Consider the following 14084-nt stretch of genomic DNA (forward strand, 5'->3'; position numbering starts at 1 on the left):
AATATGCTTGTACTGTATGGGACCCGCCGACAAAGACCGACAGACAAAAATTAGAAAGAATCCAGAACTTAGCGGCCCGCTATGCTTCTGGGAATTATAGTAGATACAATACTGTGTCTGGCATAAAACAGGAATTAGAATAGGAACCCCTTGAAGTAAGAAGAAGAAAGCTAAGGCTTAAATTGTTTCATAACACATCTTACGATAAAGTTGCTATTCCTAGGGAGAAGTACATTTTTCATCCACGCTACAGATCCGAGCGGGTTGATCATAACCATGAAGTGCGTGAATTCAGGTCAAGAACCGATATGTTCAAGATGTCGTTTTTTTCCTCACACTGTTCGAGAATGGAATGCTTTATCTTCATTTCTTTTTATTATTACTGACAATGAAGTGTTTGCATTGTCATTGTGACTGCCCTTGTAATATTTTTTTTTTGTACAACCCCCCAACTGTAATGCCACTGTGGCGCTGTGGGTAAATAAATAAATAAATAAATAAATGAGCAAAACGCGAACAAGGTGAAAGCCGGAGCCAACATTTCGAGAAGTGGACTTGTCTTTCTCAAAGCGGCATATGCAAGGATAGCATAGGCCGCCTTGGAATTGACATGTCCGCATGTGACACCTTGAAAGAGCAAAGTGAACTTTTAGAAACGTCGGATCCGACTTTCGCCTTTTTACCCTTTCACAGTAAAAATAAAGGCGTTCGTTTGAGAAAAAATTCATCTTGTCGCCGTTTTCTGCGCTCGTCGCAAGCATTTGCAAACTTCACTCGGCGTCTTTATCGACATGGCTAGATTCTTTACCACTGATTTCCAGCCACAGAACACTGTTTTACCCTTCGCCTGCATCGTTCGAGACACTGCATTTTCGCAATAGTCGAGTTTTCAGTAAAGTTGTTTCAGTGCCGCCAATGCCCTTAGACCATTGTTCAGCCTAACCGTGGATGTCCACAGCTCTCCGCGCGCCTGAGCGCATGTCCGGCATACACGCGACCCGCACGCCGTATCTTCGAGGTAATCTGCGGCGGGTGCGGAGGCAAATGGTCAGCCGGGATGGTTCTGGCTCCATCCCCGCTTCGCCATGAAGGTCACGTGATATCCAGTTAGGGAGAAGCGTTTTTCCTCCGCTGCCGACGCTCTGAATTATGCCAACGTTGTCACGGCGACTACTCGCGTTCAACGAGTGAGATATGGTCAAGTTTATCTGTGCGCAAGTGACACTACGATTTTTTTTATTAGCGAGCGAGTGTCTGCTTCAATATGCATGCCTGATAAAGCGTGAGTCTTCATTTGGTGTAAGTGGCAATTACCTTACTATCGCTAGCAATGCGACGCCTTTTTGGCAAAACAGTGACTTGCTTTTCTACGTCTTGGTGCTCGCGCTTCTGTGATCGGTAGTTCCTGGTGGTTGCGGTAAATCTTTACTATCGATCATAGGACGACACCTGCAGTTCGGACACTACTTTGTAAAAAAGAGATTGGTCTCCAATGCACGCTGCGAAGGTAGTTGGACTGAGAAGTCCTAAACGAGAACTAAAACGATTGCTCGTTGAGACGTAGCCTGAAATTAATCACACGGCGACATTGGTGTTCGACTAAGATGTTTTATCGGCCTGCGACATCGCTTGCGCCGCTAGTAAGTGCATGTACAGAGTGAAACAAAGAATAGAGGTTCGCACTTTACCACCCTTTCGTCGCGCTTCTTGAGCCCCCTGTTCTTCAGGAATCTTCGTAGCCTTCTCATGGCATATGAGAACACAAATCAGTTTCCAGGTGGGTTCTTCTTTTAAACACGAAAGTGTTGTTAATCACTCTCTGCAGTTTCGGCTTCCTGGCGACTCTAGCTTATCCAACCGTAATCCTTGGCGGAAATTTCTTGCGGAGACCGCAATGGTCGAAGACGAGCTTTCTGTTTTATTTCGTACAGCGAAGATGTATCTGCCTAGCAGGTTCATATGTCCGTCCGTCTGTCGCCTGTACGCCGAAAACTCCTTTGTGGCAACCCCATGCGCACGCGCGAAAAAGAAATGAGGCGCGCGATGGGCTGCGCGAGTAGTGACGCTGTTGCTTTCCGTCGCAGTCGAGCGCGCGCGCCGCAGTTCCTCTCCGGCTGCGATATGGGTTGGCCACGCGGCATGTGTACTCCTGAGGAGCAGGCAGCTTTCGATCTGCAGCACCGCGAGAAGAACCGGTAACGAGCTCGTCTGCGCTGTACGGATGCTGCAGCCCGGGCAAAAGAAGAGGCTCTTGCAGCCGAGCACAATCAGCACCTGCGTACCGAGGAGCGGTAGCCTAGAAAGCGTTGATTAATGGACCGTAGGGAATAACTCAGTGAACAACACCACCGCCGCCCGGAATGCTTGGGGGGTAATTCTTTATTTCCCCCGCACTGCCGGCACGCCGCTGCCGGCATAGAGTTTCTCACTATAACACCTAGAGGGTAATCTGGCGCCACCGTCTATGGGAGTTTCTTAAGGGGGCACCGTGCCGTCATGGCAATGACGGTATATGTGTCTGCGAGGCTCGTGTTGGCTGGTGTTGTAAGAGGCTTCGTCTAAAACGTGGATATGGCTACGCAAATAACGCGTTCTCAAAGTAAAATCTTCATAAAATGTTTCCATTCACGCATATTACATCTTTACTCACCCACGATGCATGACCAAGCGAAGAAAAGCAAGAAGAGATGACCAACTGTTTCAAAGCGAGCGCGAACCTTGTCGTCTGTCCTCCAACTTTAGCGGCCCGCTGATACTTCTTACGTAACATGTAGTCGTACACACAATAACAAGTTCTCGTAGTTAAACAAAGCATGTTTTCGCGTAATAATAAAGCTAAAACACATTTTCAAGTGCTGTTCTAGTAGAAAATGAATCATTGTGACAGACGGAACGGTACTTGCCAAGCGCGTCTTCAAGGTTTCCTGTCTCTACGAGAACGATGCCAATCCGAATCCACAATATACCGGCATTCCCATGCATACCGCAGCGCAGCAGCGCCAGATTTCCCTCTAGGTAATGTAGTGAGAAACTCTATGGCTGCCGGGTATGGATGGATGGATGGATGTTATGAGCGTCCCCTTTGGAACGGGGCGGTGGGTTGCGCCACCAAGCTCTTACTTGCGGGGATGCGAGGAAGTGAGCGCCATCTAGTGGTGCTGCAAGAAACCCAGCTTTGCACGCATCGGGCGCCTCCCGCCTACTGTGTTGAGTTTTTGCCTGCGAACGCGACAGGCCCATTGGGAGACCGAGCTATGCAAACAGTTTAACTGTAAAGCGTATTCGCCTAAAGTATACCGAATACGGTATATACAAGTATTCCATACCTTGCAGATCACGTAGAAAGAGCATATGGAATGCAATCAGTGTTCTTAATGACATATTAAATGTAAGCACACCAAAGCAGGTTGCATTAAATGTGTACACCAATGTACTTATATTGGTGCGCGGTTCAGTTTCTTTACCAGAATAAGGTTGCTTTGTTTCTCTAGTCCCATGCCTACAATTTGTGCTCATTCACTTTTATTTTTATTATGCGTATTTTTACTAGGAGGAAAGCATTAGGATTGATTATTAGCATAGCGGCACATTCCGCCATGATCAGCAAAAAAAAATCAATACTGCAAGAAACAATTTCTACTCGTCAAATAAAAAACGTAGCGAGCCCACAAGACAGCTCTGCCACACAGCACTGCGCACCGCAGGCGCCCATTATTCGAATCGTCAGCCCAGCCGAGGTGAACTGAGTAGTTTTACAGAATATGTTGTATTCATGTCCACGTCAGAATGCCTATTTTCATATTAGGCCAACTAAATTTATATATTTAGAATTTTGAGGAGGATATAGCACGGTGTATACGTCGTAAAAGTAGACTAAGGTTTGCGAGGTTGTACTACTGCATTTCAAAGCCGGCCAGCTTACGCCCGTGGCAATCCATGGCCGGTATTACAATACCTCTGGTATTGGCGTGCCCATTCCGCTTGCTTATACAAAGAGCCCGAGCGCACAAACCCGCAGACCAAGAAAGTACGGCACTTCATGTGTGTGCATATATATATCAACTTCTAATTGTACTGCTTATAAGAACTAAGTCAAGTAAAGATGATGATGTTGAAGTGATACGGGTCTTATCAGTTACCATTTGGTTCAGTGAAAACGTAAACGATACATCTAGCAGTGATTCTGAACTTGCAACATCACGGCCGTCATGTGAGCGGTTGTTCCAGCCTATTCCTGGAAGGTTAAAATGCAAGAGTCCCAATGGCTCTAGTTAAGAGGAAGCTTTAGGCCGGGCCCAACTCCGACGCGGCCTATTCAAATACATGTAAAACGCAAGAACGTTTTCTTGAAATAACCTCTGTACCTATTTTAATGAAATTTGTTGCATTTGAGAGGGAAAGTTAAATTCTAGTGACTGTTGGAAGCGGAATTTCGATTTAGGGCTAGAATTTTGTTTAAATGATTTCCAAATATTTGACCATTTGAAAAAAATGGTAGCACGTAGTTTACAAAATCATAGCTCTGCACCAAGAACATATATCGCGGTTCTGTAAATGGCATCCATCAGATCATTGAAAGCGGACAAATTGTGCATGTCTTTTTATATCTTACGTGATTTTTTTACGTTGTTTACAAGGGTTCTGAAAAAGCTGTATTTCTATATTACTGAATTTTTTATATTCATGTGTAACATATCAATTTTGTCCGCTTTAGATGTACTATTATATGCAATTCACTGCATTGTATTATAATTTTTCGTTGTTGAGTTACAGAGTTGTAAACTTGATAGTTCCGTCTTCTGAAAATTTTCGATCTTTGCCAATTTTTAATGAAATATTGACGAAGTAACTCAAAAATTCGAAACCAGCGGTCACTAGATTTTACGTTTTTCTTTTAAATGCAACAAAGCCCGTCAAATTTGGTGGAGTGGTCGCCGAGAAAAACTAATTCTGCTTTCACATGTATTTAGAGAGGAGCACCCGAGCTAAAGCTTCCTCTTAAACACATTCACTGTTTGCGTTCCCTAATTATTCGCTTTAGGACATCTGGTGAGGTTGGAGAAGTTCATGGAATCTGAGCAGTAGTACAGTAATGTCAATCTCAAGGTTAGCAGCTGCACTTGAGCGAGTCCTAATGAGCCCTTCGCCAGCTTCGGGCATTGCAACCACGTAATTGTAGAGTGAAAACCCTGCAGCGTTCATCCGATCAGCAACATATTATGCCGACAAACGCCGCGAAAGCAGTTAATGTCAGCCAAGTACCTCGCGCTCATGTTCTGTGAACTATATACGATATACAAGGCAAAGCTTGTTGACTGATCATAGTTGCCGCGAGACCTTAAGGAAACAATAATAGCTGGCCTATCGGATTCGGTCGGTTAAGAAAAGTACGCAAATAAAGGATGTCGCGGGCGCATGGTACTAGACGTTGATTGCTTCTGCCGCTAATTCATTAAGTCGCGCATTCAAGGAAATACCTTGAGGAGTACAACTCTTCTTAGAAAATGGTACCAGTGAGTAAAATGTATGCTGGGCCAGTTTGGTACGTCACGCTATACGTAGAATATGAAACAAGCGCTAAAGAAAAATAACAATGACAACGAGAGGATGAAGCCTCATTTCGCCGTTTTTCGACCACCGCTCCGTCCAGATTGCGGGAGACTTCCTAACTGTACCTGGCCACCACTGCGTCTTGGGAATAGGGCTCTCGAATGGAAAACTAGGTGAACTGATCCTGGACAAAGCCAAATTAGCCGCCATGTGAGTATAAACTGCCGGATGGGAGCCATCACCTAAACGTGTGTTGAACTCGAGGTCGCGGGTCCGTTACACGACGGTAGCGGCCGCATTTCAGAAGAGGCGGCGTATACAAAAACAGCATTGTACCCTGTTTCGACGAGCTTTCGCCTTCTCTGGCACCGCGTCCACTTGCATGAACAGGAGCTTTCATCTTTTTTCAGTAATTAAAGCCTAAATGACAAGGTGATAGCAACCGACTTTTGGAATGCGATCCTACAACCTCCGCGGGGCGTGTGCGTAGCAGTGCCAATTTGTGTTTTGTCCGTTGCTGTTCCCACGACCGCGTTCTCACGTATTTATTTATGTGCAGGGTAGTTAACCCTAGGAGGGGGTGGCCAGCGCTGCCAGTGGCCTTTCGTCGGCGGGAAATGTCGGAGATCGTATAGACCGGCGCCGTAACGTTAGAATGTGAACTTTGCGAGCATGCAGCTCTAATAAAACCTCGAATGCTGTGCCAGAAGGCTTCAACCCTGCCAAAATTCAAGGCCCTTTCTATGCAATGGACTGTGGACATTGTGCTGTCCGCGGAAGGAAAAGAAACTGAGATGGTAAACATTAATCCGCAGCACTACCTTAACGCATCCTCGGAATCCAGCCGTCCAGCCTAAAGCTTTTAAAGCAAATTTCGGTTTCTCCTGCCGACTTGTGTATCACGAGGTCATACGTCCTTATTCCTGCAGCAATAGCGAAAGGATTTCAACAAGAGATGACACTTCGTAACAAACCCCTTTTCCTGCATTTTCTACAACTTCACGCCGTAGTCGATGGGCTTGGTGGATGGCATGCCTTGAACGCCACCCTAACCACAACATGCTGTAACTAAAGACTGCAATCGGGGCGAGGTAAAGTCGCCTAATGGAGTGTCATTTACATGCCGTAAGTGTGCGCAGTTGTTACTAATCATATGTAGCTCTCCATTTCAGTTTAAAATCAGAAACGCAATTTTTAGTTGTCACTTCAGCACGAAAACGTAAGCTAAAAGAGAACGCATTCTTCCCCTCGCTCTACACGCGTTGTTCTGTTATCTTCAGAGCAAACATTCGGAAAGTTGCCGGCGGGCGAACCTCGCTAAGACTATATAAGAAGCGTCTTGTGGCTCGACAATAATCTCTGTCGCCACCGTGTTTCTTTCGTTGTTTTTCCTTTCAGAGATTTCCCAATAACGGTTATTGTTATCAAAGTACACACGGAAAGAGCCGGAAACCTTGGTCGGCTGTACCCTGTTGCACCGAACCCCGACCGTGTGGACATGAGCAATTACCTCACGCTGTCACTGGTGAGCGAATTTTTAGTAGGGAACGTACACTAACGTGCCCTGCCCCACTTTGATTAATCTACAGCGAACCTGTATGTGGCTAGGATCCCGAAATTTCTTCGTGGTGTAACGTAGACAGAAAGCTATCATAACGAATGGCGTATACCTCCAAATGCAATGGCTCGTACCCCCGTGAGGTAGAGGCTACAGGCACTCAGCAGTATGAGGCGAACAGTGCATAAATTCAAGTAAAATCGTGACATGAGCTATTGCATTGAATCATTTGTATAATTCACTGGCTATTGCATTGATTATCAGCACTGATTTCGTCATTTAAGGAAAATTTTCAGCGCAAACTAACCGAGCACGAAGAAAACATTTCGCTACTTAGCAACACGCGAACATCACACGTTTAAATAAAGAGCAAGCTCAAAACAAGCGACCGATCCACGTCATTTGCGAGCCTTGCCAGGATTTGATCAGCCGAATGACCGATTATCAGGAGTTGCAGAGATGGAGTGGGAGCCGTTGGCGGCAGTGGCTAAAGACCTAAGCTTATCAAAGGTGGAGATGATGGTGTTTTTTGAGAGGGCTCAGACAGAGCATGTTAAACAGTAAGTGTGCGTGTGAACTTTACGAACAGGAAAATAATCTGATATACAGGCTTCGATGCAGCTCAAGAAGGCGACTTCCAATTGAACAGACATCCAATCTGTACAACTCAGCAGCACCTCATGTGATAACGCTCCATTCTCTGTTTCACGAACTGTGTGCAGCATTATGAAAGCCATAGCCTTCGGCAAGCAATGAGGGAAGAAGTACACGTTTGAATACTAATTGGAAGACCCACTGTCAACAGCATCCCCTGAGGGACTCGTTTGCGATGACATGCCTGTTCAACCTTTGATTGCCAAACGGTGAAACTAAACAGTAGGTGACACACATTGGGCTCTAGCCGAACGAAGCACAAATGAAAGAAATTGATTTACACACCAAAGCATCATGTACGAAAATTAGGCGAAAATTTTTAGCTGTGTCAGCACAGTGGCAATCCCAAAACTGAAAATTCCACTTTAAATCGTGCCGCAATACCGCATGTGTAGTCGCTGCACGAAAATTTGTAGTGTGCTGCGTGAGATATGTTACCATAACTCAGGAGAGCGAGCTTGGAAGGCGGCACAATACAAACATGATGGCAGGGGTGCAGATATTCACTGTTTTCTTTTGCAGCAAGTCTGTGCACACATAAGGGCACAGCCTGTTCCTAGGAATTGTGAGCTTCAGGAATGCTACACGTGCAGTTGATAGTGAGAAAGCATGCGCCTGGGGCCCTAAGTGTGCACCACACACCAACACTGTGAACAACATAAAGCAGCATTACTAAACAAGCAGTAAGCGTCATCAAAGGAATGAGCATGAAATGTAATAAACAAGCTAATGTCATGCTTAGGAGGTTTACAGTGTGTATTAGCCGAGATCTTAGAAAAGTCATTGCACAACTTTGTTCCGGTTCTTAAAATGGTTTGCAAGGTCATGATTTTGCATGCTTATCTTAAAGGTTAGATGCGGATTCGGCAGTGTGTATCACCTGGACATCACGCATGTCAGCAATACTGAAATCAAAGTACACACGGAAAGAGCCGGAAACCTTGGTCGGCTGTACCCTGCTGCACCGAACCCCGATCGTGTGGACATAAAAGCTTTTGCAGATTTGCAGATATCCAGCAATGCCCGGAAATAAGGATGCATTTAGGAGTTGCAGGAACACGTTCACTTGGGTCCCTAAGCCGGTGCTAATGTCGTGCGATGAGCATTTGCTTTGCTTTTTCACGCTATTCCATTTGCTTCTTTGCTGGTTTCTGCATGCCTGCGTCCCCTGCCTTTGTATTCTTCCCTGCAGTTAAGACCATAACATGCTGCCCATCATAACAGCATAATCGCAATAATTCAGAAGCGGGATTTTTCAATGCCATAGAAGCAGGTGTGCTGCCTCAACTTATGCTTATGCTTTAATCTGATTATTCATATTTCTGATAATTTAAGCGAAATTCTGGCGTCCCCTCGAGTTTGAATTGTCGAGTCTACTGTGATGTTAAATGTGACAACAAATGGTGGATGAGGATGGAATTCTATGGTGAGCCGCAGCAAAAGTTCTGCGGCTCATGTCATGGAAGCTTTTCACAACACGTCTGCTGCCAAGAAAGCAGAACTGTGACACAAGGTCTGTGTTATCTCAACTAGGTAGGACCCATGCACAAATGCAAAAAACGACTAATTTGTATTTGTATCACTTGATGATAATGTTGGTTTATTTGCACACTCTTCCTTTATTTATGCAGCTGAGGGATTTAGTAATGCGCCTTTGCACCATTGTGGCTTGCTAAGCAGTATCACGTGTGTGGCCAACTCTATGTGGCTTCTGCTGGCCCTAAAGCAAATCTGTGGCTCGCATGAATTGTAGCTATGCATCGTATTGTCCTATAATATACTTTATATTTCTATACAATACATGGACGTTTATCGAAGCAGTGGTTTTAGTGAGATAATGCAATCATGTGACAGTGTGTCAGAACACGTTACTTTTCTCATTGCTCAACCTTGCCTCTTGACAGGTTCTTCAACACAGGTACACTAGCTGTGGGCCATCAAAGCATTAATAACTGGGCTATGTTTCAGGAAAATTGACACAAATATTGGTGAAAAAATGAGCAGGTTTCTCTTTGTGTTCCTCCTCAGTGTCACACAGCTCAGATACCAAAGACGATGACAGACATTGTGCGAGCACCCAGTCGAAAACAACAACTACGACAATAATGAGGCAGAAACGCACACCAGGGAGTGGGAGACAGCTTATGCATGTGCAGTTTAGATAACTAGACTCTCAAGTGCTGCTACCTAACTGATGTGCCAAGAAGCCCCTTATTACTGTCGGCTTAAGCCACTCACCTAAGTTATGCCACTCACCCATGTTATTCCGCGGCCATGTTTTAGTAGGCGCTTTTACATTGAATGCGGCATCTTTCAGTCGTGATACATTATAGAGGAGCTCACTTTCACTGCCCTTTGTTATGCCCTGGAAAGGGCACAACGCGCATTTTGGTAGATTCAACAGTGGTCCGGTGGGGCTTCGTGCATCATCCACAAACATCAACCAATCAATAGAAGTGTCACGAAGATTTTCCCCGCCGTAACTTAATCTCCAGGGTGTGAACAAAACATCACCTTTGCAGTTAACCATCACACTACCTACGAATGTTGCGAAACTCGCATATTGCTACGGAAGGATGAAAGAAGAGAGAGAGGAAGAAGATCACGAGATGCTGGCTGCTGCGTGTTGTTACTAGTCACCCATTTTTAACCCCACAGGCTCTGCTTGTAAATAGAGTCTTATGTCTCCAACATCCCCGTAACATATTTGTGGGAGGTGTGGGGTACCACGGCTGGAAACGGAGCTCCGCAGTGGACGTCGCATCACCGTCCTCACCATGAATGACGATGAGCACTCGGGCTCAACGTCGTTGCTGCCTCCAACGTCATCATCGTCCACTACGTCGCTGTCCCCTTCGGTTGTGGTTGTGCAACACAAGGATCCCGGAACTTTCTGCGGGACTGATGGCGCCGATGTTGAGGAGTGGGTGGCTATGTACCAACGTATGAGTGGAATCAACTGATAGGACCTAACGCTCATGCCAGCTAGCCTGTTGTTCTACCTAGGAGGCACGGCAAAGGTGCAGTTCGAAAACCATGAAGACGAGCTGACCAGCTGGGACACATGCAAAGAGAAGTTAACAGAGTTTGGCAAACCAGCCGGCCGTATATTGCCGCAAAGCTGGAACTGGCCTCTCGTGCCCAATCCCCCACAGAGTTCTATGTTTCGTATATCCAGGACGTTCTGGTGCTTCTTCGTAAAGCCGATCACGACATGACAGAAGCTGAGAAGGTAGGGCATTTGCTCAAGGGAATCGCTGATGACGCCTTTAATCTGCTCATGTGCAAAAGCTGCTCTACATTTGGTGCTATCATCAAAGAGTGCCGACACATCGAGCAGGCCGAAAGCCGGCGCCTTCTAGACCCATTCACCAGACTTCCCAATACTGCCGCAACGTCGATGTGTGAAGATCAGACCGCACAGCAGCATGCGTCGCCATAAGAGGACGTGGTGCGAATCGTTCGACGTGAGCTGGGCGCGATGGTGCCCGCATCTTTCAGTACGTGTAGCCCTGATATTACCCTTTCTTCAGTTCCCCTCGTGCAAGCCATTGTTCGTCAGGAACTTGAACACTTTGGCCTACATTCTGTCTGTGCTGTCAACAACCCCAGAGCCCCCCGAACGAACGCCCTTCTACTATTTTCGCTCCACCCCGACGCTTCTCTCCGCGTTATCGCAACCAAACTGAGTGGAGAACTGCGGACGACCAGCCGATATGTTCCACCTGTCGCCACATTGGTAATGTCGCCAGATACTGTCGCAACTCGTGGCCCTCAACACCTCGCACGCCGACCAACCTGAGTCGTTTTAATGGGAATGCCCGCAATGTTTCGCCCACTGCCGAGTCTAACAGCGCGGAGAACTCTGCTAGGAACACGGGCTACAGTCGCTCACCATCGCCGCGCGGACACCAGTCTCGCTCACCGCAAACACGTCGTCCATCTTCCCGTTCGCCGCAGCCACGTCGCCTTTCGTCCCCTGTGGCTTTTGGCCACACCCTTCCGCAAAACTAAGAAATGCAGCCCTCGGAGGTGGTGCTGCATAGCAATCATGCATTGACGAACATGGAGTGTGGAATTGATAGTGGAGTGTACAGTCGGCCTCTTTCAGATCATTTGCCTATCTTCACGGCATTTAACAGCCAAAATCTAAAGAACAAAGATGACAGGAGGCTTATAACTAGATTAGATTATGGGAAGTTTAGAGATAAAACCATAAACAAGAGTACAGTGATAATGTACACACAGAGTTTTCAAACTTGATTTACATTATTAGCCATTTGATAAATGAGTGTAGCAGTACATATACTCGAAGTTCTTATAATCAGCCAATGTCTCCATGGATGACTCCACAAATTTTGTAAATACTTAAAACAAAATAATACTGGTATAACAAATGGAGGCATAACAGGAGTAATGTTAACTGCTTAGGTCAGTACAGGACATTACGCAACAAAGGGGTGTCTATGATGAGGGTCCGAAAAAGATATTTTAATTCGCAACGTTTCAGTCAAGCTGCCGACCATTGCACACAACTGTGAGCTGTGGCGAATAGTAAATGGGGTTCCTGGTAAAATAACACAAAAGTGTGTTTATCCTCCCACTGTCGATGCAGACACTGTTAAGACTTCAACACGCATTTTACTACTGTGGGTCCAGCACGAGCCACTCACCTACCACAGCCAAATAGTGAAGCTCCACCCGCTCCTATTCCAGAAGTAAATTCGTTTAATCTAGGAGAGATAGAGCGCAGTGAAGTCGTTTCAAACATACTAAATGCACCTAACAATAAAGCGTCAGGCCCGACGGCCAATCTGTTAGGGTACTAAAGGAAAATCTTGGTACATTAGGCCCAGTTTTGTGTAAAATGCTCAATCACTCCATACTCAAGCAATATATCCAAATTCTCTAAAAAATGCCAGTCATTCCAAACCCTAAAGGAGATGGTGATGCGCCTGACCCTTCAAATCATAGGCCAATCTCTGTTTTAAGCATAATCAATATTGTTTTCGAAAATAAAATTAATGAAACGGATGAAAATATTCCTTGAAAAGTACAATGTGCTCTGCCATCAGCAACATGGCTTCAGACCTCGTTTCCAAACAGCTACGGCAGTCATTACGTTAACGCAAAAGATAAATATGGCTTTATAACTAAATGAGCTAGTATCTGTCGTCTTTTAGATTTAAAGAAAGCATTCAACACAGTAGATCATTGCATCTTATTGGACAAACTTAAACATTGTGGGATTGGAGGCAAACTATTTGACTTTTTATCAAGTTATATGCACGATCGATTTCGGAGCGTGAAAGTCAATAACATACCTTCTTCAAAACTAAATATTGCTACTGGAGTCCCTCAGGGCTCCGTATTTTTTTTTCTTTGTGTATAAATGACCTGCAACAAATTATAGACTCTGCAGAAATGTTGATGTACGCAGATGACATCTGCATTATAGTAACTGCGGGTAATATTGCAGAACTTAGTCATAAAGTAAGTCTAGAGGTAAACAGGATTTCTGACTGGTTCTTGGCTAACAAATTAACAATCAACGCAACGAAAACAAAATATATTGTTTTTCAGTCACGCTTCAAAATGGTAGATACTACACCTAGCTGTAAACATACATATAAATAACATCCCATTCGGTCAGACAAGTTCTTACAGATAGCTTGGAGCAATGTTTGATAAGCACTGGCAATGGGAAGACCACATAAATAGCGTCTGCTCTAGATTAGCATCTGGTTGCTACGGATGAACTATACCCCGCGAGTACTTTGACACCTCAGTTTTACAACTTATGTATTTTGCTTTTATTGAAAGTCGCTTAAGGTATTGCATCGACTCGTGGGGATGGGTGTACCAAACGACATTAAATCCGATTATTATTCTCTAAAAACGCGCAATTAGAATTATGTCTCATTCTAAGAATTACGATCACACGGCCCCATTATTCCACCAATATCACATTTTACAATTTCGCTATTTACGCCAGCAAGGCATTTCATTGTGTATTTATAGGGTTGTTAGATTCAACCACCCATTCAGCTCATCCATATTTTACTCGTCTTCGCCTTGTACAAGAAATGTAACTACAGGTCATTTTAAGCTCGCACAGTGTAGCCACATATACGGAGAGCGTATGCTACAGTTCACAGGCAATAAAACCTGGAATGGACTATCCGCGGGAGTCATTAATTCCTCGAAATTCCCTGGTGCCCTGAAACAATATTTTCCTTCTTTGTTAAAGACAGTAAACCATGAATTTCTTTAGAGATCTGTACAAAGCAAGAATTATATTCTTTAGACTATTTTCTGCTTA

The 14084-nt window shown here is 45.1% G+C and overlaps 1 protein-coding gene across 1 annotated transcript in view; it reads left to right on the top strand.

The window, feature by feature from the left end:
- The window catches only part of LOC126534661 (uncharacterized), a 56403-nt gene that overhangs the window by 25688 nt on the left and 16631 nt on the right, over window positions 1-14084 (top strand). The window contains exons 6-7 of the mRNA XM_050181924.2: window positions 5651-5760; window positions 6949-7075. Coding sequence (XP_050037881.2) covers window positions 5651-5760; window positions 6949-7075 — 237 coding nt within the window. The remainder of the gene's footprint in view (window positions 1-5650; window positions 5761-6948; window positions 7076-14084) is intronic.

The sequence above is a fragment of the Dermacentor andersoni genome, chromosome 7, assembly GCF_023375885.2.
Source record: "Dermacentor andersoni chromosome 7, qqDerAnde1_hic_scaffold, whole genome shotgun sequence".
In the NCBI taxonomy this organism is placed as follows: domain Eukaryota; kingdom Metazoa; phylum Arthropoda; class Arachnida; order Ixodida; family Ixodidae; genus Dermacentor; species Dermacentor andersoni.